At 34.5% G+C, this 25,623-nt stretch overlaps 2 protein-coding genes across 7 annotated transcripts; one reads left to right on the top strand and one right to left on the bottom strand.

Moving 5' to 3' along the window:
- The first annotated feature begins 135 nt into the window (after positions 1-135).
- On the top strand, positions 136-5,286 carry LOC105144443 (neprilysin). Its single transcript, XM_011053327.2, has 18 exons — positions 136-276; positions 579-757; positions 848-1,009; positions 1,084-1,167; positions 1,265-1,479; positions 1,711-2,502; positions 2,569-2,661; positions 2,736-2,877; positions 2,951-3,080; positions 3,254-3,344; positions 3,443-3,619; positions 3,689-3,792; positions 3,875-3,936; positions 4,039-4,090; positions 4,217-4,284; positions 4,454-4,587; positions 4,699-4,866; positions 4,981-5,286. Exons 1-18 carry the CDS (start codon positions 257-259, stop codon positions 5,152-5,154), a joined length of 2,847 nt encoding a protein of 948 aa, XP_011051629.2. The 5' UTR covers positions 136-256; the 3' UTR covers positions 5,155-5,286.
- A 418-nt stretch (positions 5,287-5,704) lies between these two features.
- Positions 5,705-25,503, bottom strand: Orct (Organic cation transporter). Of its 6 annotated transcripts, none has more exons than XM_011053329.2 (11): positions 24,825-25,503; positions 12,857-12,981; positions 8,869-9,398; positions 8,532-8,781; positions 8,104-8,362; positions 7,792-7,960; positions 7,474-7,707; positions 7,039-7,253; positions 6,649-6,830; positions 6,390-6,526; positions 5,705-6,309 (listed from the first exon to the last, which is right to left on the bottom strand). In XM_011053329.2, the coding sequence occupies exons 3-11, from the start codon at positions 9,009-9,011 to the stop codon at positions 6,189-6,191; spliced, it is 1,710 nt and encodes a 569-aa protein (XP_011051631.1). In that variant the 5' UTR covers positions 9,012-9,398; positions 12,857-12,981; positions 24,825-25,503; the 3' UTR covers positions 5,705-6,188. The 6 variants fall into 6 exon arrangements, with proteins under 6 accessions (XP_011051631.1, XP_087264978.1, XP_011051633.1 ...); XM_087408852.1 differs by lacking the exon at positions 24,825-25,503 and adding an exon at positions 18,511-19,170; XM_011053331.2 differs by lacking the exon at positions 24,825-25,503 and adding an exon at positions 18,654-18,932.
- Positions 25,504-25,623: the final 120 nt, after the last annotated feature.

Raw genomic sequence — 25,623 nt, 5'->3', positions numbered from 1 at the left:
AAATTAATATTTCTCGAGGTTGAAATAATGTTGATATCGGTTATCGCTATTTTGTTAATGTAAACCAGAAAGGCAAAAGATACCTCTCCGGCCTTCAGCTCTATCAATTCGATATGGTATAGCACTGCAGGATCCTTCCGCAAATAGTATAAAAGTCAACAAAGCAACAAATAATTTCACATTCTAACGTTCGCGGCGAACGTTAGACTAGCATAATTATATAAAATTTATCTCAGCCTTAAACAATTTTGCGGCAATGAGGCGATTCATTCTTCTGTAAGTAACTTATAAAAATTATTTTTTAAACACAGTGTCAATTAAAAGTAAATTGAATTCTTCATTTTTCTTTAGAAAATTAATCTGTTTTAATTGATTGTAATTTAGAAAAAATAAATCCTAAACATAATATATAATATTATATAATATTTTTTTCTTGTTTCAAATTCTAAATTCACTTTGAAATAATGATATTACAATTAATAAAAATATTATTCTTTATATATTATATGTACCATCTTTATCATTTTTTATATGATATATTTGTATTATACTGTTTCATTTTGCATTGTGCTTTACAGCGCCTTCATTGGCATATTTTTAATGAAGAATGTCACATCGTCGAAAAACCAGGGATATCCTTCGCGTCTAGCATGGTTGTTTGGTTTAAACAATACACAACATGAAACTAAGGAACAAAATGAAACTGACAATGAAAATAAGCCGACCGTGTGTCAATCTCAAGAATGCAAAAAAATCGGTACTTCTTGAATAGCAGCAGCTGTAATCGGAATTATAATTTAACAGCTAATTTAAATCTTTATTTATCGTTATCCTTTTTTTTCTCCAGCTCAAATAATAACGGAGAGCATGGATAAATCTGTGAATCCGTGCGACGATTTCTACGAGTACGCTTGTGGAAAATGGTCGGAACATAATCCCGTTCCAACAGGAATGAAGGCCTGGAGTATGTTTGCAAGTGCACAAGTAAATGTCATAAAGCAAATAAAAGGTGAATATCAAATTATCCAAATTTCATCAAGAAACTTGCGTATAATAATATTAAAATTAAATCATATTTCGTAGAAATTTTCGACGAAGGTCCAAAGAAAGGTGAACTTTTGGCGGTAAAGCTCGCGAAGAAGTGGTACGCGGTCTGCATGAATACAGGTAAATGTAGCTTTCGAGTGATTGAACCGTTCAAAAATTCAAATATTATTTTTAAATATAATTGTGTTCCACGACATGATTCACGAAATGCTTCCAGATGCAATGGATAGTCAAGGGCTTGAACCGCTTGTCTTTACCTTATCGAGGATCGGCGGCTGGCCGATGATAATGGAACCTGATGAATGGAACGAGGAGGAGTACAGCTGGCAAAAAGTGGATGATCAATATGTGCGCTTGATAGGAAGGAATGCTTTTCACGACGTGCGGGTGAACGAAAATCGGACTTCAAACGAATCCCAGAAAACAGTGCATGTACTTATTACACAAGCATTCAATTAAGATTATAATTATGCATTAACATTACACTCTCAAATTTCTAAATCCAAAAGCATGCTTGCGATGTATATTTTTATAATCCCTATGATTACATTATGTATCATTACAGAGCGTTTTATGTCTGCGTTATTCTTTCCATTGCAATTTTAAAATATTCGCTTTGATTTTTCACTAGTGATTTTTATTAATGTAAGTTCTTGTTGCCAGGTGTCTATTCCCCATTTACCTCCGGCTTCGTTCAAACTTTGGGGTGGAGGCGATAGCGAAGAAGAAATAGGAAGCGACGAAGATCTCAGCGACGAGGAGAAGCAAAGCAATGAGCAAAATGATAGTCAAGAACCTGGAAGCGAAGATCAAGACGATAACAAAAACGATAGTACTAATAATACTGATAATGAAGATGATAATAATGGTGACAATGAAGATAATGACGATAATAATAACGATAAAAATGGCGATGAGGAGAATGACGATGAAGATAATAACGACAATAATGATGATAAAAATGATGATGAAAAGGATGACAATAATAATACAAACAAACAGGATGACGATAACAATAATAGTACACACGAACACGACGACAATGAAGAAAATAAGGAAAAAAGAATCAGTGTGAAAAAAGCTAGTAAATTCGCGAAAAATAAAAAATTAGAGCATAGTAGAAAAATTAAGAGTAACATCAACTTCAAGAAACACGAGAATCATAAGATGAAGAAAGATAGGATAAAAAGACGGGTGATACCGAATGTTCGCGAAAAATTACGCACGCGAAAGATTAAAAAGAATCACGTGAAGCAAGCACGTAAGGAAAGAGTAAAGAAAACTTTAAAGGCACCACAGATTAGCACCGAACAATACGATATGACGAAACTATATACTGATTATATCTCGAAAGTAGCTCGCGCCATAGCCGAAGCAAGAGGCGTTGAAGTCTCAGAGGAATACTTATATAAAGATATCCAAGACATGATCAAATTTCACATAAAACTAGTTGAAGTGAGTGTTACACTACTTTGCTGGATAAGAATATGTTCGTAAAAACCAAATAATAATATATTTCAGATTACTACAGGAGGAGGGGAAGAAAAAGAATTAACGCTTAATGACTTCCAGGAATGGTATGAAAGAAAGACACCCAAAACTTTCAACAGCGCAGTAAGTTGATTTCTAATTAATTACTTTAACCTGTAATTTTCTTCAATTAAATGAGCATAATTAACGCAACATAGATTGACTGGCTGTACAAAATTGGGGAGTTATTTGATGAAGCTCACGTGCCTGTGAATGGTGATATGGATATAAAAATTAGTAACCCAGATTACTTCAGCAATCTTATATCTTTGCTAGACGATACATCAAGTCGAACAATCGGTAAATTAAAAAATAAATGTGATAATGTAAGCAAATGTCGTTAATAAATGCGCTTACATAAGTTATGTTTCAGTGAATTATATACATTGGAACTTTTTAAGCAGAATAATAAGAACTACTACAATTGAAATGAGAAAATTATATGATGCATGGGAAGAAAAAAAGAACAATGATGATGATCAGATTCTTGGAATTCCAGCAAGGTGCAATGCAGCTCTTATATTAAAAATAGTTTTTTATATAATTATTAACGTCATTGTTTGCTCTTCAATTTCTTTTTTATGTTGCATTTTCCATGCGTGAATCAAAATCGAATTATAGTTTTAGAATATTTTAGATCATACTAATATTAACTGATGATGAACTATTATCACAGATGGTTCAAATGCACAAGGAAAGTAGAGATGAGCGACATGCTAGCATACGAATATGTGAGAAAACATTTCTCTGATGAAATCACTACAGCTGTAAGCACTTCGTATGGATTATTAAGTCTTATGTTGTCTATAAAAGCCTCCTGACTATCTTATAAATTGATCAATTGAATTACTTATCTCTATTACAGGCATCGGACATGATGGATGATATACAAAAGGAAGTTGAATATCAAATTAAAGACTCAGATTGGATAGATGAGGATACTAAAGATTTTGTTTTAGCAAAATTAGTGCATATGGAGAAATTTATCGGATATCCAAATTGGTATAGAAATAACACTATTGTTAAACGATATTATCAAGGTGTAAGTTTCTCACAATTTATTAATTACTGCGTAGTGATTATTTGATTTAATTGTTCTATTCCATTAAAGCTCATTATTGGCAATTCGTATTATGAAAATACATTGAGCTATGAAAGATACAGCAAGTGGAAAGAGCTACGACAGTTGTTGCAAGAAGATGAAGACGATGAAATGTAAGATAACTCATTCATATTTTATTATAGTCTCATTTTTTAATATATAAAATAAATTCATATAACATATTCCATATTATAGAACAAATATAATGAATCCTGTAATGGTAAATGCCTTTTTCTCACCGGATCTTAATTCCGTAGGTTTGTATCCATAGCACGTCTTTTTTTTTTTTAGTAAAACTTAAATCCATGAATTTGCATTTTTTATATTGTCATTGATATTAATCTTTCTTTCGATTATAGCCCTTTCGGCAGCAGATTTTCAGAGTCCATTGTTTGCTTTCGGTCGACCACAGTAAGTGAACAATTTTTATTAAAAATGTGATTAGCGCATAACTATAAAAAGCCATAAATACAAATAAATTTAAGATTATAATCTTTAAATATTTTGTAATTTTGTTCTAAACACTCTTTATTCCAGAGCTATTAATTATGGTATTGTTGGAACAATCATGGGTCATGAAGTTAATCACGGATTTGACGACTCTGGTAACGTTACAAAATGTTTGCTATATCAGACCGTTTAGTTTAGTAAACTATATTCTATGATATTTAATTAATGCAATAATATAATATTTATTATTTTACTCCAAAAAATATTTCAAATGTTTTTTAAGTATTTAAAAAGATAACAAAAAGTCAAAAGAATAACTTTCAGGCCACTTATATAATAGGAAAGGAAAAATTGTGGAATGGTTATCCGCAATGGCCGAAGCATATGGCAAAAGAGCAGAGTGTTTTGTGGAACAGTTTAATAATTATGCCATCAACAAGATATCGAATACAATAAAGGTACGTCATCTACATTTCATCATCTATATTTTATTACCATCTAATTTACATTATTCTTATTTTTCTCATCGGGCATTTTAAACATTTCGCATTCACTGTTAAAAATTGCAGGACTATGGCAATCAAACGGCAGGAGAGAATATCGCGGACACAATGGGATTAGAGGCAGCGTTTAAAGCATACCAAAGAAGAGAAAGGGAATGCGGAAAGCCGAATACCGTATTACCAGGCCAGGAAAATCTCACTAACGATCAACTTTTCTTCCTATCTTTTGCCAACGTAAGTATCACAGATATATAAATTCAAAATTGTAATAATTAAATTATAAAAATAATAATGTTTAAAGTAAACATTCATGTGCTTGAATGTATGAAATTGGGATAACGTTTGCAGTTGTGGTGTGAAGATCCGGCAATGAGTGCTAGCAAAGCTAAACATGACGTACATAGCATCGGACGATTGAGAGTGATAGGAACTGTTTCAAATTCGCACGACTTCGCCAAAGCTTATAATTGCCCGGTCGGCAGTGCAATGAATCCCGAAAAGAAATGCCATATTTGGAAGTGAATTACTTCTACGAATGTAACAAATTAAACTAGCCAATGCTTCACAAAAATGTAAAATAGTTGATAAAAATTTTCTGTCTATATATATATATATATATATATATCAATGAATAAAATAAAGTAAGTAAAGAAATTGTTTCATTTTGTACAGGTTTGACGTCTTTATCTGGTTTTTTAAGTAAAAAAAGATTACGTTATATGTTCAGACATATCGGTGAATAGAAATGCAATGTGTGTGTGTGTGTGTGTGTGTGTGTGTGTGTGTGTATATTGGGTCATCTAAAAAGTATCCGCGGTTTTTTGTCACTAGATGGTATTGATGGTCAACACATCTAGTGACAAAAAACCGCGGATACTTTTTAGATGACCCAATATAATAAAAAAAACATTCATCATTTTTACAATTAAATTCTTCGAGTTTAAAATTATGTTGTCAGTACAATAAGACGTTTTTATTAGACATGCTCATTACTGATGCCAAAGACAATCGCTATTGATAAGCGATATTTAAAGTTGTCAATGGAATAAAGGAGATAAGCAGAAAGGAAAAATACTAGCAAAAAAGTTTTTATATTGATAAGTTGCAATGTTTCATACATAATCCGTAGCCATTATTTATAAAGGATTTATTTATTTAGATGTCGAGATAGTGATATGTTTGTCGGCAGAATTCTTATCGTTTATGGACTATCGCAACACATTATGGTGACATCTAAATAAACGCCATCATCGTATCTACTTTCAAAGTATTAGAACATGTACGTATCTTCTAATAGTTGATTAACTTTTGTTTCTGTATAAATAATTTTTACGTCTAATCCAACTCACTTGAGATACGATCGCTCGATCAAGAACGAATAGATGTTAATTGATTGTAGGTATTAGAAGTTCAGACCAAAATTCGATGGTATCATCGCGTTACCAAGTTCCCTGTAGGCGTGTGTACTGCATGTGGCAGACATCTAAAGTATGGTCAGATGGGAATCGGATACATATTTTGAATGTAATACCGACATTGATGTTCGTAAATTAATGTCATCCATTCTGTTTTTCATGTACACCATTCTGCTTCTCTTGCGCTTTCAATGGTTTTATTATTTCTACGTCATTTAGCTGTTCGAGCATCAACTGCTGTTTCTTCTTCTTCTTAGGCTTCCTAAAAAAAATTTGTCCAAGGACATGTTATTTATATACCTGAAATAATAAACTGCACGGAATAGACGACAGAAGACTTACTTTCCAAAAAGTTCGCCATCTTGAATCGATTCAGGAAGTTTTTTGTTCAGAGTCTCCGGAAGAAGAAGAGACATTAGTCCACCAAATAAGGCGCAAGATCCGAATATAACTAATGGTAATGGCATCCATACTTCAGACTGGAATGATTAGAGATAATATGCTACATTGATGATTTCATGTGATATCGGACATATGTTTACTTCGGAAGTTTCTATATATATCTGGATATTGACAAAAAATAGCGTGATAAATAACATACCAAATGATTAACATATGGAGCGATAACTCCGCCAATTCGGGCAAAGGTGGAACTCGCACCCAATCCGACGTTTCGAATGACAGTCGGAAATTGTTCGGCAGTAAACACATAAATTGCGCCATAAGAGGAGGTAATAGCAAGTTTTCCTATCATTGCTGAACAAACGATTAACCACGGCATATCTGAAAACAAACAAATTTGTTTATTGGCATTTTTATTATTAAGATAATTAGCTATCAGATCTATTCCAATACAAATACTGAATTTACTTAAAATATTCTTTCGCAAATAGCAAAAATAGTTTTATTCAGACATACATATAAGACAATATAAAATCATCATGAATAAATAAAATTGTTAATTTATATCAAATTATCAAGTTATACTTACTGGCAGGGATAAATAACGTGGCAAGTAATGCTAAGCCGGACAACATCATACATCCACAAATAATGATCTTTCTGCCCCAGCGATTCAGAGTGAAAATCAGGAATGTGTATGCCGGTACTTCCACAATTCCAGATATTACAAAATTGACGTAGTCGTTACCACCAAGATTGGACGCGTGCCAAGATAATCCATAGTACGTGCCACTGTTAACGAGCCTACATGAATGAAAAAATCAAAATTAGCACAGAACCATCAAACAAAAGGTCTGTTTTCTATGGCTAAACTAATATGTACATACTTTTGGAACTTAAAATCAGATAGGTATGTTACAATATTTCGCGAAAGTGAAAAAGAGAGTTCTAGTGTAAAAATAAAAAATAAAAAATAGACGTATAAAAAACAAAATATATGAAATAATTAACGAAACGATCGTACCAATTAAAAAACAGAAGCATGCTCTTTCGCCTTAAGTTCGGATAACGGAACAGATCGAAGAGCGAAGGCTTTTTCGTATCGGGCATACTATCCTCACTGTTATTATTAAGAAGCGTATCTAAAACCTCGCTTGGCATCTCTACACCATTTTCCAGAGAAGCACGTTGCAGCAAATCCTTCGCTTCTTGGAGTCGACCTTTTGTTAGAAGCCATCGAGCAGACTCGGGAATAAACCTACCGCGAATCAGATAAATACTTTATAGCAACGCCGGCTCTAGAATTATATGTTACTTGAAATACATCTATTATATGTCGTACCACCAATAAAGTAGAAACGCGATACTTGGTACTGTGATAGCTACTTGTAGCATTCTCCAGTCGGTAATAAAATACGCGAAACCAGCGGTGAGTATATATCCGGTAGTAAAAAATAATTGGCAACCGACACTGGCTACTAGTCGCTTTTTCGGTCCGACCATCTCCAAAGCTGGAAGAAATAAATAATTACATTTAATCTCTTCGCTCGTGTAATTTTAAAAACAGATACTCAAAAGCTCCTATTCGATAAAACGCTAAATTGTAAATAATAAATCAATTGGTAAATGATATTGGTAATCAAATTCAGTTTACCTATGACATAAGCCACTAAGAACACCCCACTGGTGGTTGAGCCAACAATTAGCCTGAAGATTACGTAGGAAATAAATTCGGGCGCGACAGCGACTAATATACCGCCAGCCAGCTGTATGACTAAAGACAGGAAGAAAATTGGTCTACGACCATATTTATCAGACAAACCGCCGAATAACATCGAGCCAAGCATGACTCCTACCATGAACAACGAGTCCCCCGTCGCTCTCAGCCACGCCTTGTCACAGACCAAGTTCCACTGCAAAAAAAAAACATTATCTATCAAGTATTCTTTAAATTGAATTTCTGTCCGTCTCGTCTGATTTCTATTCGTATCTCCATTCGTACAAGAATTGTCGAGAAAAATGCACACGAGTGATAACAAGGTTTTAGTTCGCGAAAATTATGACTAAATAATTATTCCATACCTCGGAAGTGGTTGTACTTTTGTACACACTTCTGTCGTACACATATTCCTTGCAACTACTGATGCCTCCCTCTTCGGTGCCGTTACCAATAGCAGTTCCAATAATCGTGCCATTCGTGAGGCCGATAATGTCACGCCTCATGCACTGGGACCACCCTCGGAGTTCGTAGTCCCATGGATAGCTCGCGTTCAATACATCCTGGCTTAGGTGAAACGTGACGTTCTCCGCGTTCTCGTGTGGAAGTAAACACCTGGAGGCAAAGGAGTTTCTCATTTTACCGTTTTAAATTCCTCATAATCCATCATGTAATTATCGTCACGTTTATTCGAACGGTTACCTCGAATCCATTTTGGCTCCGAGAAATACGCCAGCTAGCTTGTGAAAGGCACACGATATTGCTGGAAGACAGAGTAGAAGATAGATTCTGCGCTGGTAGCGACCGAACTCGCCCATACGAAGAATAACATCGTCGTACGCCATTTCGTCCGGAGTATATCCTGCGTTTCCGTATTTACGATATTTCTCAATGCGTGAGAGAAAACTTTTATTAGAACCCTTGTAAATAAAAATATCTCTCTATTGGAATTTAATCGGCACACGATTTCACATTTAACGATTTCGTTCGTAACGGACGAATCGTTTTAATAATATTCTATCGATTTTGACATCGTTATCTCGTGTCACGAGAATTTTTTCGTCGTGACATTTGGAAGTGGCTGTAAGAAATAGACGCGGTTCACGAGGGCACTCCTCGAGATATTCCTAGCTAAGGTTGGATCCAATGGTAGAGACGACCAAAATCGCTTATCGGATTTCCGAACACATTGGGCGTTTCCTTAAATCGACTTCCGGGCGAAACGATGGCAGCTAAAAAGAAATTAGAATATATTTTATATCTCTGTATTAACTATTTATTATTTTATCTTATTTACACATATTATTGTTATATATTTTATTACTATATATTATTTTATATTTTGCTCATTTTTGCATTTCTTAAGAATCGTGAGGATAAAAAAAAAACAATCTTAAAACTGACTTAGAAATTAATATCTCATTAACTATTTAAAAAATTGCAAAATAATAAAGGATTTTTTTACTTAATCTGTTTATTTGCTTAGAAGTGGTGTCAAAAAGACTGTGACACTAGAAAAATATTGAAAAAATATACACATATACGGATGTTCTAAACTTTTCAACACATCATTTGTGAGTAAAGCGAACTAAACTGAATCGAAAAGTCCTCTATCTATTTTGCAATTTTCGCGCGCGCAAGCAGAATGTCTAAACTCAGCATATAAAACTTTAAGATGTCTTTAAGAGTTCTTTAAAAAACAATTTTAAGATATTTAAAAAAACTCAAAGTCTTAAAGTTGTCTTAAAACCTTAAAGTTGTCTTACATCGATTTTACCCGCTTATTCGACAATCTTAGAAATTACTTGGAAATTAATATCTCGTTAACTATTTAAAAAATTGCAAAATAATAGATGATTTTTCGACTTAATATAATTCGATCTATTTGCTCAGAAGTGATGTGTCAAAAAGTGATACCTGTATTTTTTAATATGTATAGTTTTAATTGACGCTTTCAATTGTTCGCACGATTTTTTTCAAATTCATTATAATTTTCCATGACAAGTTCGTCATTAAAGACTAATTCATCATTTATGTATATGAAAGTAATCGCGAGTGTGCAAGCGCAATGTTGTTTATACATTTAAGATTGGTCCGCGCGCGCATTGCGTAACAACGCTATGTAAAAGAGAGAGAAAGGGAGAGGTTTGACAAATCGCAAGGTTTAATACCAAGCCCAACCGAACATTACGCCTGTGCGTAGCAGCTTTTAATGTACTTGGGACCCGTTCCGACTAATTAGACTCGCGGACAGACGATCCGCATGGATCGTCATTGATACAATTGATACAATTGTCTTTAGATTAGAACTCGAAAGAAAAAAAAGGCGGCAAACGGATAATATCAGCAATTATTGATCGACCGATCGTTTATTATATCGTCAATTTCTCTTTTGCTTTTCATTTTACCGTTCGTCGAATTACTCGCACTAAAAATTCCTCTAAGACTATATTTTCCGCACAACGGTACGTACAAATTGCACCTTTTCTCTTTCAAGTTTGTAGATTTACATGCGATTCTGTGACACAAATCAAAATCAAACATCATAATTAGTAATAATCTTGCGATAATACAAATAACAAATAATCAATAAATATTTCTAATAATTCTCGCGTTAATATTAAATTTTTGCAAAAGCGTTAAAGTACGAATATAAAATTAATATCCTGGCTTTGAAATAACTTTCCAAACATGTAACGCTCCAGGAAGAATTTTAAAACATTCATATTGCGACAACGGTTGAGCACAGTCGAGTATAACGCAACGTCGCGATATCGTATGAGCCGGGCATACGAAATATCCGTATTATCTACACGTTTAATCTACATCTAACGATACCGCACCGATCGCACACAAGTAATCAGCGACGACGTGGTGGACAGCGTCTTCAGTCCAGGTAGTTCTTTCAAAATGCAAATGAGCGATCTGTCGCAAGGCGTACGAAACGATCTCGCATTTATCAATGGGACACAACCCTGCGCGCATCAAGGACGGACGGAAACTGGCCACATGCTTTAGCCGGCGTGGTTCTCTGCGGCAAAGGCGCGATCAGCGCGACTCGGCTCAACTCGACTCAACTCGACACGACTTCGGCTCGCCGAAGACTCCTCGATCCGCGTTTCAACGCGGCGGCGACTAGATTCGGCTCGATGTACTTGGTACCTCCAATGGTTCAGGCTGATCTTTTTTTTCTTTTCGTTTCACTCTTTACTTCTCCTCCCCCTGGATAGAAGCGGATCTCGATTTGTCAAAATCGGACGTGACCCGACACACGTCCCCTCGATGCCTTTGCGGCAGCGAATCTTCATCGAGAGCGAAATGGATGATAAGTAAAAAAAAAAAAAAGAGGTAGATCAGCCTTTGCCGGGTCAGTCACATTCGAATTCGTATCCCTCTCGAGAGCCAGAAGAAGCACGTGAATTGATCGATGCGTCACGTGTGCAGCGTATCGCACGTAATGCTTGTCGCAATGTACTCCTGTTCCTGCATATCTATTTTCGCTGAATACAGTAAACCGATCTTTAGAATTATAGCTGATTGTATTCGGGCTGTTTGCCTTCGGCTTTTTGACTATCCGTCCTCCGCGAGACGACTTTAAATCTCTCACTCCCCCTACAGCACAAAGTTGCACAAAAGTTGCAGCAACATTGCAGAGATTTTGCAGCAATATTGCTGCAAATTCTGTGCTGTATGAGTCACGTCACGTGCTCGCTTCGCTTCAAAGCGACATTTCGCGCGATCCACGGCGGAATGATCCTATTTTGGACGATGCGAGAAATAAGGCATGTCACAACTTATAAGGCAATGGAGCAAGGAAATTACTAATAAAAAAATGCTCCGTCTAACGCGACATTTGTAACATATCGTGTTTTCGAATACTCTTCGAAAGTTTGCATGCTATAACATTTCGCCGGTTCAATATTATCATCGGTATCGCGATTATTTTTCACGTGAGCTTCGCAAGATCATCTGAATAACGATCTAATTGATTATTTATGGACTCTGTAAATGAGATATGAAAATAAACAATAGGGTAGTGCGAAGTTATTCCGTCTATTTTCTTAAAGTAATATAAAATTTATGGCAACAAAGAATATCATTTTGCAGTAATGTGTTTATAACAACCTTATCATGATTACAATCATGATTGCTTCTTGCACAAGACCTTTAAATATTTGCATATGATCTTTAAATATTTAATATATGCTGCTCAGAAATATAAACAATATCGTGAGAAATGGACGAAATAGACTTGCTCTATCCTAAACTAAGTGAAATAAAAGTGAAATAAAAGGTGCAGTGGTTTATTAGAAGACTACTTAATAGAGACTAACTTTCCTCGATAAGATTACGTTATCGCGAGAACTCGATAGAAATGCACAGCTAAAACAATCCTGTTTGCCATATGCATATATTCCACTAGCCGAGCCTCCCTCGTAGACTTCGTTCCGCATCGTAATCGCGTGACACATAATCCGTTAAAACAAAATATTTTTCAATGAGCGTAAGTTCTCTTGCAAAAAGATACGAAATGGGTTATAGCTGCATACCATTCTGCTATATCTCTAGCTCTCGCATTGCGAAATTCATGGAGGACGTATGGGAATATTCTGTCTGCGTACAAAATGAGCAGTTTCGACAATTAACAATTCTAATCTTATACGCTCTAAATTTGCTTGTCGCCTCGTACTTTCATCAAGCGGAGTCAATCGATCGCCCGTGACGATGCCTCTCCTTCTCATCTAATAAAAATTCCAACGCAGACCATGGCATGGACCCTCTTTGCTCTCTCAGTCGCGTTTCTACCGCATCTACCTGCATAGATACATACATATATTAATACTCTATAGGATATCTCGTGATTCATCCTCTTTTTCCACAAGTATCAATTTATGGCGTAAAAAGGAGTGAAGCTTTAGCTGAAAAATAGATGGACGTTTATTCGCATGCGACAGAAATGCCTGTTAGCCACATGTCAATAATACTGGCCCAGACATTGCTACCGCTATCACCATCATCGCCACCACTGTTACCGTCGTCGCCGTGTCGGAGGCCGACATCGTCAGCCCCAGTGCAAAACCCGAAGGCTATTTATAGTAGGGAACGGCTTCTAGTTCCCACTGCGTGAAAAATCGCAACTGGTTTCTCGCGAGTGCGAATGGAACAGGGAGAGAGAGAGAGAGAGAGAGAGAGAGAGAGAGAGAGAGAGAAAGAATAACTCCGGTGTCTCGGCCGAAGTCGTCGCTCTGCATTAGCCGCTTCTCTAATGAGCAAACAGTTCTCTGTCGAAGGCTCTCACGAGAATGCACCTGATGGTAAACGCAATGCGAATTATGTATGAAGCGTAACCGATAAACAAATAAATCAAGATGGATATGGTAAATATTTAATAAAAAATGAATGTTATCCTCGTCATGAGTTAACATGATATTGCATTCATTTTAATCTTGATTAGATACGTGCTCCGATTATACATACATGACAATGGAGGTCCTGTTACAAGCGTATAACCCTTTACGTTGAGCATTCTTGAAAGTCAGGAAAGAATGATCACCTGTTTAAACTGTAGAGTAGCAATTGCGGGCAAGAAGACAGCGGCTGGAGAACTTTCAATGTATTTGCTGGTAATTTCATCTTCTTTTTTAATCAATTAAAGATACGCGCTTGATAAACGTAAAATGCGTCACATCGAGAGAATCGCGCAAAAGTTTTGTTTGTCCGATTTGCATAATCGCGTAACCCGCATTCTCGCGCGCAAGAAGAAAAAAATCCATCGATCTAGGTCGAGTTTTGCTTAACGCGAAGGATGCCAATTGCGTTCCTTAGACGCATGATCGACTGCTACTCCTTTCTCCTTCTTCTGCGTACCTACGCTTTATGCAAATCTGGACAGGCCTTAACAGGCCTTTATCTTTTCTGCTGGACGCGACCGCTGAAGGGAGTCGGCGAATTTCCGACGAAGAGGAGAAGGAGGAACATCTCTAAATCAAGATGAGATTTTTTTTTTTCTATTTCTGATGGAAGAACTTGTGTATCTCTTCCTCTGCCTTATTCGTCTCATGCAATGTTCATTAACTGTAGGATATTTGTAAGATATTTCTTTCCGTCTGTCTTTGCGAGCATGATAATTTATTCTCAATGAAAGTATCGTAGACGATACCACTTTCGGCATCGATACAGTTCAGAGAATCCGTATAGACTCGAAATGTTGTCATCAGCAAACACAACTATTTGCTGCTAATCGTACAGGTAAATTCATCGTCACGTGAGCGCGTTTCAAATTGAATCTGGCTCGGTGAAACGCGTAATGGAGAGTGAGTTAAAAATTCACGAGCTGGAATACATTGAAAAGGCTGCTGTCCTTGCAAGGGCGCCACGCTGCGCCGCAATATACCTCGCCTTCTTGATAGCCACGCCGCGAAGACAGGAAAGGTGTTTGCCCCTATCTGGCTTGTCTCGGTTTTTCACTCGAACTCAACGCGGCCGTTTTTAGAGCGTATAAACCAATGAAAGAGGTTTAAAGATGAGGTTTCTATTTCTCTCTTTCTCTCTTTATTCTCTCTTTTCTTTTTCATATTCATATCTTTTTCTTGTACATTTTTTTTTCTTTTAATTATCTGTTTACTTTTATATTCTTTTTGCAGTTCTCATCTTTTATAATTGCAAGTTTATTTTTAGAGAGTTTATCCTAAAATCCTATAAACGCACTATATTTATCTATTTCTATACGAGATAACTCCTGATTTATCCTATCATATCTTCAGTCCAATGCAAGAGAAACGTAAGAGGTAAGTAGCTAAGATATCATCACTTCATGCATTCTTAACGTCCTCTCAAGTTGTTAAAATTATATATAAAATTGTTAACATTTAATACATTTTCAAGTTAAAATACAAAAGACAGAAAAAATGTATAAAAAAAGAGAAAAAGTAGATATATGTAGAATGTGTACATATATCTCTACTTCTTTTATATTTTTTATATCTTTACTTCTGTTCTCATTTTTTTCCCTTATTTTATAGTATAATAATTTTTTCTGTCTTTCGTATTTCACATAAAAAGTTAATACGCAGTGTTGACGTATTCGCATACATAGGATCAGTTCCACGATTCACCATCTTATACGAATGCAAAAATGTTTTGAAAACATAATTTGTGGAAAAGAAAAGAATCTTAAGATAGCATTGCGTTCACTTCAGTAAAATATTCTTTTTTTTATACTCATGGAGAACTTCTCATTAATAATTTTCAGACAAAATTTTGCATGTATCTATTTTGTGTATCTACAAATTGGCCTTCCATTAAGATTATTGCAAAAGCAAATTTGCAAACAAAACAACACATTTTACGTTGCGGCTATCGCAATAATATCGCAAGACGTCGTGACTTAGTCAGCACTTACATAAGAAATAAAACTGCGCGTTAAAGGGGTTTAAGGTCAGAAATGTGCAACAATGTGACGCGAGTATGCGTCTAGTAGCAAATATGACGTTATTACTCTGTCACGTCGCAAACATCTTCAAATATCGCTTATGTTCATGTTTGTTCGCGCCTTATATTGCATAGGAAAATGTAGGGAAATACTATTGCATACATTATGTATATTATAGATTTGCCTATTTTCGTATTTGATATTTTTCAAAAATAAAACCCGAGGGTATAAATCGTGTAACTTTTTCTTTAGAGCGAAAACGTGGAAAGTGAAAATTTTTATGTAATACATTGAGAAAAATTTTTGGAAAATAAACGAACCAAAAAATTCATATCAATTATAATTTTGATTATATATATCTTGACTAGAATTATGATAGATTCAACTAGAAAATTCTAATTTTTAACCAGAATGTACACACATACAAACAAATTTCACTTTTACGTTTCCGCTTTAAGGAAAAATTTCATAATTGATTTTCTGAACACGTAATATGGAATTGTTTGGAATGGATTCCACAATCAGAATTGTTTAATTATATCCTACATTTTTATTGTATTTTCTAGAAAAAACGAAATAATTCCGATCGAATTCCTATTACAAACGGTTCTAAAAACATGCCCAGGCGTGCAAATCTAAACATTCGTTGTTTGCTCCGCAAATTAGAAACACATGCCTTCATTTATTATCTCATCAATTTCCGTCATTTAATTCCAGCAGGTTCTTACGTGCGCATCAACGTCCTTCATTCTTTGCGTCCCTTCCTTTCCAATTATATTCGATCGATTGACTAGCAATACATTTCTAATCTAACGGTTTTCGTTATGTTTAATTTTTGATGCTAGGACTGGCAAGGTACAAAGTCCCAAATTAACATCTAAAAAACGATAGACTTTTATTTCGACATCTTGTTCTTAGGAAGCAAATAAAACTATGGAATAGCGGAATTATAAAACTATTCTGCTTTTTACAATAAGTCATTACCTAAGCTTTAAGTGGTAAACCGACTTAAGAAAGAAATTAATCAATTTAATAGAGAATTCGATTGAATGCACTGGATGCGCGCATTCAATGGTCAGATTAACTCCTTTAGATCTGATTTTATTGGCCATGTTAAAAAAATTTTTTTTAATTCAATTCATATGCGCTATAATAACTAATCCATACTAAGTAATTAATTTTTTTCAAAATTTTGATTCTTTCTCTAACATATACATTATTATATACATCCTTAGATGTATCTCTCGACACAATTAAATAATTTCAACGAATTTCAATGTCTTCAAATTGATGTATATTATAATGCGAAGTCTAAAGGTTAAAGTTAAAACTGTACATAAATTAATGTAAAAATGTTTAATATAAATATATACAAAAACGGATTGAACCATAAAATTCTCAATACATTTTAATATGCTGTTAAATAAAATCGGTATTTTTATAATTCGAAATATTTGCATTTTACTTTTATATGGATTAATCAGTGTATAACAATTTTCATATGCACTAGTACGTCCAACTGAATTTACTAATAATCAATTATTCTTTTCACATTCGACATTTCGACTGTGAATATGATTTTCACATTCATAATCTCTTATTTCAGAACTGTCTTAAATAAAATTTTAAGATGCTAATAAGGCTTTCTTTAATAATAAAGCTAGTATTCATAGTCGATTCTTATATTGGACACTGTTTTAAATGCAATCTTAAGATATGATCATAATGCCCATTTCCATCAATGTAAATTAACTTTAATCTCAATTCAACTTACTTTTCGTCTTTTTCTAATCTTTAAAACTAGAAAAAGACGAAGAATAAGTTGAACCGAGATTAAAGTTAATCCACATTAGTGGAAACGGGCATAAACCAATCAGACGGCTGTATCAGAAATCTTAAGACGTTACTTAAGTTAGTCATTTAAAATATTAGGTGTTGGAATTAATTCGTAGCGTTTTACAAGTGATGGGAAGTACTTTCATTAATGTATTTAATGCTCATGTGAAATAAATAACATTCTTTCATTAAAAAACGCTACGAATTAATTCCAACACCTAATAAGAACGGATTATGGGCCGATCTTACCTACTCCGATTAACTTAATCGATCGATTGTTACAATGGAGCTGACCAAATCGTATTTACTGTTCAGCAGAATTGATCAATCACGATTGATACCTAATCGATCAATTATAGGCTAATTAAGAATTGGACCCTATGAACATCGTCCTCTAATTCATGATATATCTTAAGATTGCACTTAAGACAATCTTAAATAAGAATCGACTGTGAATATCGCCCTTAAAATTTAAGTAATTCATTATAAAATGTGAGTATCAAGTTACTACAGATGAATAATAATGACTGCGCGACGTTAACGTGGGCTGAGAATTCCTAGGTGGCAAACGTGGGACGCAAAAACACGCAGATGCGTGACCGATGCTCATTCGCGGACATCGGAATTCCGATCACCTCCAATTACTCGCCGCAAGTTCCGCAGTAGTATATTTTTTTACAATAAAGGTCCTTGAGGTCAGATTACTCTCACGTATACATTATCGTGTGCAGAATAGAGAGCAACTTCCGCCGAAACAAATACATAAGTGATACGTAACACGATACTCGCGTGCATTTTCTCATTCCGGACGATTAACGAAAATATAGCCTTCCGATTATTCGACTTTTGCTACACCCGAGCAATTCCTTGATGCAATCGACTGGATTATCATCCGATATAATCCAACGACGGTTTAAGAGAAGGAGCGGGTGGAGGGCAGAGGAGGCCGTTTGACACTCGCGTGATGCGCGAGCGGCGTCGACGCCGTCGGCGCCACTCAGCCACTCGCCGACTCCCAAGTCCCAACTACTCCCAAGTCGATTCTCCATTCAGAAAAATGACGATGATGTAATTACCCGCTCTCTCTCTCTCTCTCTCTCTCTCTCTCTCTCTCTCTCTCTCTCTTTCTCTCTCCTCCGACGTGTCTGGCACTTCCACGGTCGAGTCGAACTTGTGGTAATATCGAATCGCGCCGTGAACGACGTGACTCTCCCCGCACCTTCTCGGCGTGGCTGGCTGGCTGGATGGCTGGCTGGCTGACTGGCTGACTGGCTGACTGGCTAGCTGACTGGCTGGCTGAACTCTAGCTGGCTCCGGCGAGCCGGCGTGACATCACGCACCACGTTATGCCGGCCGATGGTTACCCTCGCTACGGCACTAGCCGATCGATAGCCCTTGTCGAAGGGAAGCCGCCGCGATGCACCCGGTGCAGTGTCGATGTACACACTTCGTGCGACCGTATGCACGTTCGATCGTCTGGCCCGTCTTATACCTTCCTCTGCCATGAGACCGCGAATTTCGATGGGGGGAAGGAAGAAACGCGTGTCGAACGGACACCAATGAACACGTCAGAACACGTGTACCGCACGTGCGCGCGCGCATGCACGTACTATATGCACGCATACGCACGGACACGATGAGTACGTACGTATTCGGCACGTACGCACGTACGCACGTAAAATGCGACGAGTCAACGCGAAGTTGGCTGTGTAAGTTCAATTCGAGGGTGAACGCGCGCGCGCGCGACTCCCGATATCGCAGTCGGAAGGGTAGTTGGCGCCGGCGCCGAAAACCGACGACGGCAGCGTATAATATACCACCGGGTGTGGTGAAAATTGTCGATAACGACAACCCTTCCAGTCTGTCTCTGCGAAATATCTCGCTGTCTCTCGATGAGTCCAAGATTCGTGTCTCTTTCGTGTCCATGATAATATTCCGCCCCAACATTCGCGCCATTCCGCTCATGTTCTGTGAAACGCTTCTTTTCGCACTTATTCAAGAGCGATTTAATCTAATGCACTTGTTTTGAGCACTTTTAACGATGATAAAAGGCGAGTATTACTCGTGAAGAAAAAGTTGTAGTCAAGTGACATGCATACTTGCTTATCGCGATATTATCCCACTTGCGCATACACTACACGTGTCCACGCTATCGCGATTAACTTCATTACTTAACAACTTCACATTGCGTGCGTACCGTTTGGAAAACAAATTCGCGCTACTTTATAACGAATTTGATTGGACGCACTATCACGGATAAGAGAATCTCGCAAATTGTCAAATTCTGATTTTAATGAAATTTTATATACTTAAAATTGTATTACTATAAATTAAAAAAAAAAGATAGCAAGTAACGTGTTAGTTATAATTATGTCGTTACTTTTCTTACCGTTACTTTGTTACAATAACAATTTAGTAATAACGAATTTTTTATGACTGTAATATGTTAACTTACAGAATTGGAAAATAACTCGATGGTTACTCGTAACAGGTTGGAAAATCACTTGATTAAGAGCCAGTTGTTCCAGTTTCAAATAAACTATGTAATAATTTACCTATTGGATAAACAAAAGAGTAAAAGAGTAAGAGCATGAGAGAATAAGAGAGTGAGATAGTGAGCTGAAGTTTATCAAAAAGTGGAACTTGATATTTGTAACGTATTACTTTTTATCATTATGTTACTGGTTACTCATAATTACATTTACTTACTGAAAAAAAGTAATTTATAACGAATAATGAATAACATTACTCGTTATTCATTACAAATTACTTTTTTTCAGTAAATAAACGCGTAATAATGAATAAGTTGCTTACTTTTTAAAGTGACTTTTCTAATCTTAGCACTTTAGCGTTTAGTTATATTGTCACAGTCATTAAAAAAATCGTGATTATTAAATCACCGATCAAATCGTTATTATAAAAAATAACGATAAAAATAATGGCATTACTTTATTTGCCATCTTTGAAAAATATTAGTAACGGCAAATAAACGTTTTAAGTAATAAAATCTCTTATACGTAAAGCAGTTCAGTTTTTTCCATTATATCTAAAAAACTATTCGAGATATCAAAAAATATCTAATAAAAAAGTTTTATAATAAAATTACTTCTACATATTAATCCGTATAAATAATATTTAAAAAAAATAATTTTTTTTCAAAATTTATATCTTCAAAATTATTTTTAAAAATATTATGTAGATCGATAGAGGTAATAAATATTATTATAACAATTTTTGTATTACATATATTTTTTAAATATTTTGAATAATTTTTGAGATATAACAAGAAAAGCTGGAAGCAGCTTTATATTTCATCTCTTAAAACCGTTTATTTGTCGCTAATATTTTTTCTAAATTTATCTATTTATATGTAAACTATACTTAAGTATACAAAATTTAAAATCAGAATCATTTGACCCTTTGTAATATTCCCTTGTCAGTGCGCACTATAGGGAGATTCTTTAACGTCTTATCAATGATTGTCGCTATTATTAATTAGCAACAGCCAATGTCAAGGATGGTACTGAAAAAAAAACGCGGCTGTCACTGACTGTCGTTAGTTAATGATAGTGACAATTATCGATGGAACATTAAAGAATTCCGCTACTAATGTATTAAAGCCATTGTACATAAATTAACATAAAGATGTGTGTTTAATATAAATACAGAAACGAGTTAAACTGCGCAATCATCAGAACATCTATTATGTTGTTAGATGAAATATTAACTTTATAATTCAAAATATTTACATTTTACTTTTACACTTAAATTGAATTAATATACAATAATTTTAATGTGCATTAATTTAAGTGCGCATATACGGTGTCCAATTAAATTCGCTATTATTACATTCTATATAAACAGAATGGAAATTTAAAAAAAATATATACATATAATAATAAAATGACTTCATATCTCTCATGTATGATGAAATGCAGGAAATAAAGCTCTACTATAAAAAGAAAAATTAATTGCTTCATCCATTATGGTAATTAATTCGTAATGAATTCCCGTCGGATTGTTTCAATATCATACAGTTTCATACATACATTTAATCATACATACCATATGTGAAATAGCAAATCATGGATTTTTTAATATTGATATTCTTGCCTTGAATTCTTCGCTGAATTCTAATTGTAGGAATCAATCATATTAAAGAATCACTGAGCGCTCACAAATTAATTTTCTGTACTAAACGCAGCCAATAATAAACTCTTAAAATATTTACTATTATAGTTTATTATTATAGTCTTAAAATGTTGTCAATCAAATCTTAATTAATTTAATCATCGATTAATGTAACCGGCTAAAGTCCATTTCTATACTAATAGATTTGATTTCGGTTCAATTTGCTGTTTATCTTTGTTTAATTCCTATGTCCACACTGTTAAATCTATATATTAATATACTGTTAATTATATAATATACTGTTAAAATCTATACTAAATATATCGTTATTTTATACTAAAACGTTAATTAAATTTGACACTTATCATGTCAATTTGACACTATATAGCGTCAAATATAATCATTGTTTTACTACAAAATAATGACAATAATTGAATAGAAGCAGATATAAAAGCATTATAGATTAAACTAATTTAATTTTCTTAATTCTTCTCTTAGCATTAGAAGAAAATAAAAAGTAAGCCAAGATTAAAATTAATTGATAGAAGTAGATATAAAAAAGATTTGTTTATTTAAAGTGTTAAGTTAATTGAGTCTATTCGAAGTCATCTTGATTATTAGATCGTAATTCCAAGAAAGAAAACAAGAGATAATTAATCAGAGATGTTGTGACATTTGTGATTACACATCCTTCGGCGTATTATAATTAATTAAATTGACAGGAAATCGCGGAAAAGCAGAATACAAATCGATGTAATAAAGAAAACGCTATCCGTAAAAAAATCACAATAATGGTCTGCCGCATATATAAATATTGCAGTAATCCATCGTTATGCATCGTATTGCTCATTTGTTAAGCAATCTCGCCAATTCATTCGTGATAATAAACATAAATATGTCAACTCACGCGTGCGATAAAATCCATGCACTTTGCGACCTCACATTTTTTTGTAACTCTTACCCGATTTCATTGAATTTTACTCAATACATATATCGTGAAGTTTGCACTGCAAAGAAATGCGTGAGACGGCACCGATAAATTTATCTCCGTCGGAATGACAGAACGATGAGTAAGGAGAGCTCGCAGTCTGATGGATTAAAAGAAACGAGACTAAAGCGGAATAATACAAAGAACTTCGATTAAATGATACAATTGATTCCGAGAGGTTCACAAAAGATCGATCGAGATGTTGAAAATATAAGTCTCCTCGGCATAAAAAAGGACTGTCGACTATGTTATCAGGGCACGTTTGAGACGCGTTTCGCATTTAATTTAAGTATTTGTGTCTAAGTATTCTAAGTATATCGTGACTTGGATAGTAATTTGTAGACTATTTGATAGTAATTAATAATAATTAAAGTCTCATAATGTAACAGTATCAGTGATATATGTTAAAGTAATATATAGGATGTCTCAAAACTGATGATAAATATTTAAAAGATTCTTTGTAACATTTTTGAGAAGAAAAATCTAATACGAAAATGCTGAGGTTAATTTTCAAATGGAAAGAATTTAAAAATTACAAATGATAAGATTAAATTAAAGAAAAAGATATTTAAAAATTTATTTGTGAGAAATATATTTATTCACTTGAAATAAATCTTTACTTATATAAAATGTTATTCTTAACAAATAAGCTATTTATTTTATTTTTTTATTATTATGAGATATATTTCACAATAATGTACTTTATAATTAATGAAATGTAATTTATAATTAATAAGATATGTTTCACAAAAATTTCATTATTACAATCAAAACTAATAAAATTTTTTTTCGTAACCAATGATAATAACATTCGCAAACATTTGTAAACTACGCAATATTTCAACGTTTTCCTCAGTATAGAATTTCGTGCGCTCGCAGGGATGGCGCCGCAGTATAAAAATATGTAAAAATATTTTTTCGAACTTTATAGACAATAACAAAATTCAGCACCTTTACACTGATCATCTTACCATCGCTGAACGCGCAAAATTCTAGGCTTGTCATTCATAATTTTTAAATTCTTTTAAATTTAAAAACTATCATGGCATTTTCACATTAAACTTTTTGTCTTAAAAATGTTACAAAGACATGCTATATATATAAAATATAATAATATATATAGTAATGATATAGTAGTTTAATAATTAGTTTCTAGTAATAAGAATAAATAACTACACTATTATGTTATTATATCACTAAAAATTAGCCTGTATTCGATTTGAACATTTTCCTTGTTTTATTTCCATTTTTATCTTTGTCTAATGAGCAATAAAGACAGAATACAGAATCACGATTATAAAAGTGCTTAAAGTACATGAACGTCCAAACGTAGCCAGTCTGTTTTACCGATTACACTGTTCGACAAATTTAAATTTTTTTTCTAGATTATGAACGGGATAAAATTTTATTTTTTTGTCTCTGTAAATAAAATTGCTCTATTATGTCATATTTTCGAAAAAATTAAACTTAAAGATGCTGAAAATGGCATTTTTGAATACTTTTCAGCTAAAGGATCTTAACAATATGATGTGATAGAACAATTTCATTTACAGATTCAGTTTCAGCGATAAAAAAAATCTATAAGAATTATTTTATCCAATTTATGGTCTAAAATCCGTATTAAACAATGTTATTTTAGACACAGAACGAATTTTACAAATTAGACAAAGTGATTCTTATAGATTTTTTATAAAACCTGTATATAAGGCAAATTGTTACAAGTCGATTGTTAGAAGCCGATAACAAAACTGTAATTTTCCAACCTTTTTTCATCTTTGCAAAGTCGACCGGTTATTTGGATTACATTATAATTTATATTTTAATTGAAAAAGATTGTTAAATCCTTGAGAAAAATATTTATTTGAAAAATAATCAAAATGAAATAGACGACTTTAGGATCCCCTTAATCACATAAGTAAATTATAACTGAATAGCTAACGCAGTCACGACGCGCGAATATTTAAATGCAAAGTGCGCGCTCCAAAAATGTTCCGACTGCGCGCAACTTCAGTTGTCAGTGGCTGCGGTTGATTTGGACGCTTTCAGCGCTTTTCAGTACTTTTGTTCTTATTTTACATCTAATGAACGATAAAGACAGAATGATGATTACAAGCGCTTAAAGCGCGTGAACATCCAAATCGACCGCAGTCAATGTGTCCAAACATTAAATGACATAAAATTAATGATCTCGCGTGCGCAAATGACGAATGTATCGGAGTATACATGAGCAGAATCGTTTTAAGATTGATGTCTCGCCTTAATCGGCGATACCTGTAATTTTTCAGGGTTCCAGACGGTAATCTCTACAAAAAACAGCGAAGACGCCAATGTCGCCGACGGGAAGGTCGCCGCTTGATTATGAAACGCTTCAATAAATGACGTTTCTAACGGCGCGTCGTGATCACATTTATATCATTAGACGGATCCCTCTCGGGCTGAGTTTATCGATGAGAAAGAAATCCTGTTGCAATGAATAATATGCACTTATCGATTCGACCGGCACTTTTTCTTTGCAAGACGGTTTAAAAAAAAACCACGATAGCGAGGGCTATCTGTTGTGTTATCAGGAAATATGGAAAGAGAAAGAGAAAGAGATGAGGAATTTCTCAACACGCGAGAGAAAAAAAAAGGGGAAAGAGAGAAACAATCATTATTTCAAAAACAACGATTTTGATAGTATTGCGAAAATCGCGGGGATTTACGCACTCCGTAAAAGTCATCGCACGTAAAAAATGTTTAACTGTAACCGTAAGATCGTAAGCATATCGACCAATCGTGGTCCAGCGTTCTAAAACGTAGGACCGCACTTTTGACTGTGATTGGTCGATTTGCAAACAAAATGGTAACAACTAAAATCTTTTTTTACGTGTAACGATAAGTGATCCGCCGCCGATTCGCAAACATCCGCGAACACTCGCGTTTCCGGCTTGACTGCCGGTGGCTCTTCAATGCTCCGCAATTTCCAACTCATGTGCCACGTATGTACATACATATGCACGCGTGGAAGAATACCTATTATCGCCAAGGACGCGTACCCCGTCGAGCTCTCGTAATTTGGTATCACCGTTCG

Source organism: Acromyrmex echinatior, chromosome 8 (genome assembly GCF_024713525.1).
Source record: "Acromyrmex echinatior isolate Ae372 chromosome 8, ASM2471352v2, whole genome shotgun sequence".
Taxonomy (NCBI): domain Eukaryota; kingdom Metazoa; phylum Arthropoda; class Insecta; order Hymenoptera; family Formicidae; genus Acromyrmex; species Acromyrmex echinatior.
The sequence above is the reverse complement of the archived record's forward strand: the minus strand, read 5'-3'. Positions and strand labels throughout refer to the sequence as shown.

What these genes read in the sequence shown, in the direction of transcription:
- LOC105144443 (XM_011053327.2), top strand. Translation starts at nt 257, where the DNA reads ATGAGGCGATTCATTCTTCT. An exon ending in ATGAGGCGATTCATTCTTCT is followed by an intron (nt 277 to 578) that starts GTAAGTAACTTA and finishes TGTGCTTTACAG; the next exon opens with CGCCTTCATTGGCATATTTT. An exon ending in TTCACATAAAACTAGTTGAA is followed by an intron (nt 2,503 to 2,568) that starts GTGAGTGTTACA and finishes AATATATTTCAG; the next exon opens with ATTACTACAGGAGGAGGGGA.
- Orct (XM_011053329.2), bottom strand. Translation starts at nt 9,011, where the DNA reads ATGGCGTACGACGATGTTATTCTTCGTATGGGCGAGTTCGGTCGCTAC. An exon ending in AAAGTACAACCACTTCCGAG is followed by an intron (nt 8,363 to 8,531) that starts GTATGGAATAAT and finishes TTTTTTTTGCAG; the next exon opens with TGGAACTTGGTCTGTGACAA. An exon ending in CACGTTATTTATCCCTGCCA is followed by an intron (nt 6,831 to 7,038) that starts GTAAGTATAACT and finishes GTTTGTTTTCAG; the next exon opens with ATATGCCGTGGTTAATCGTT.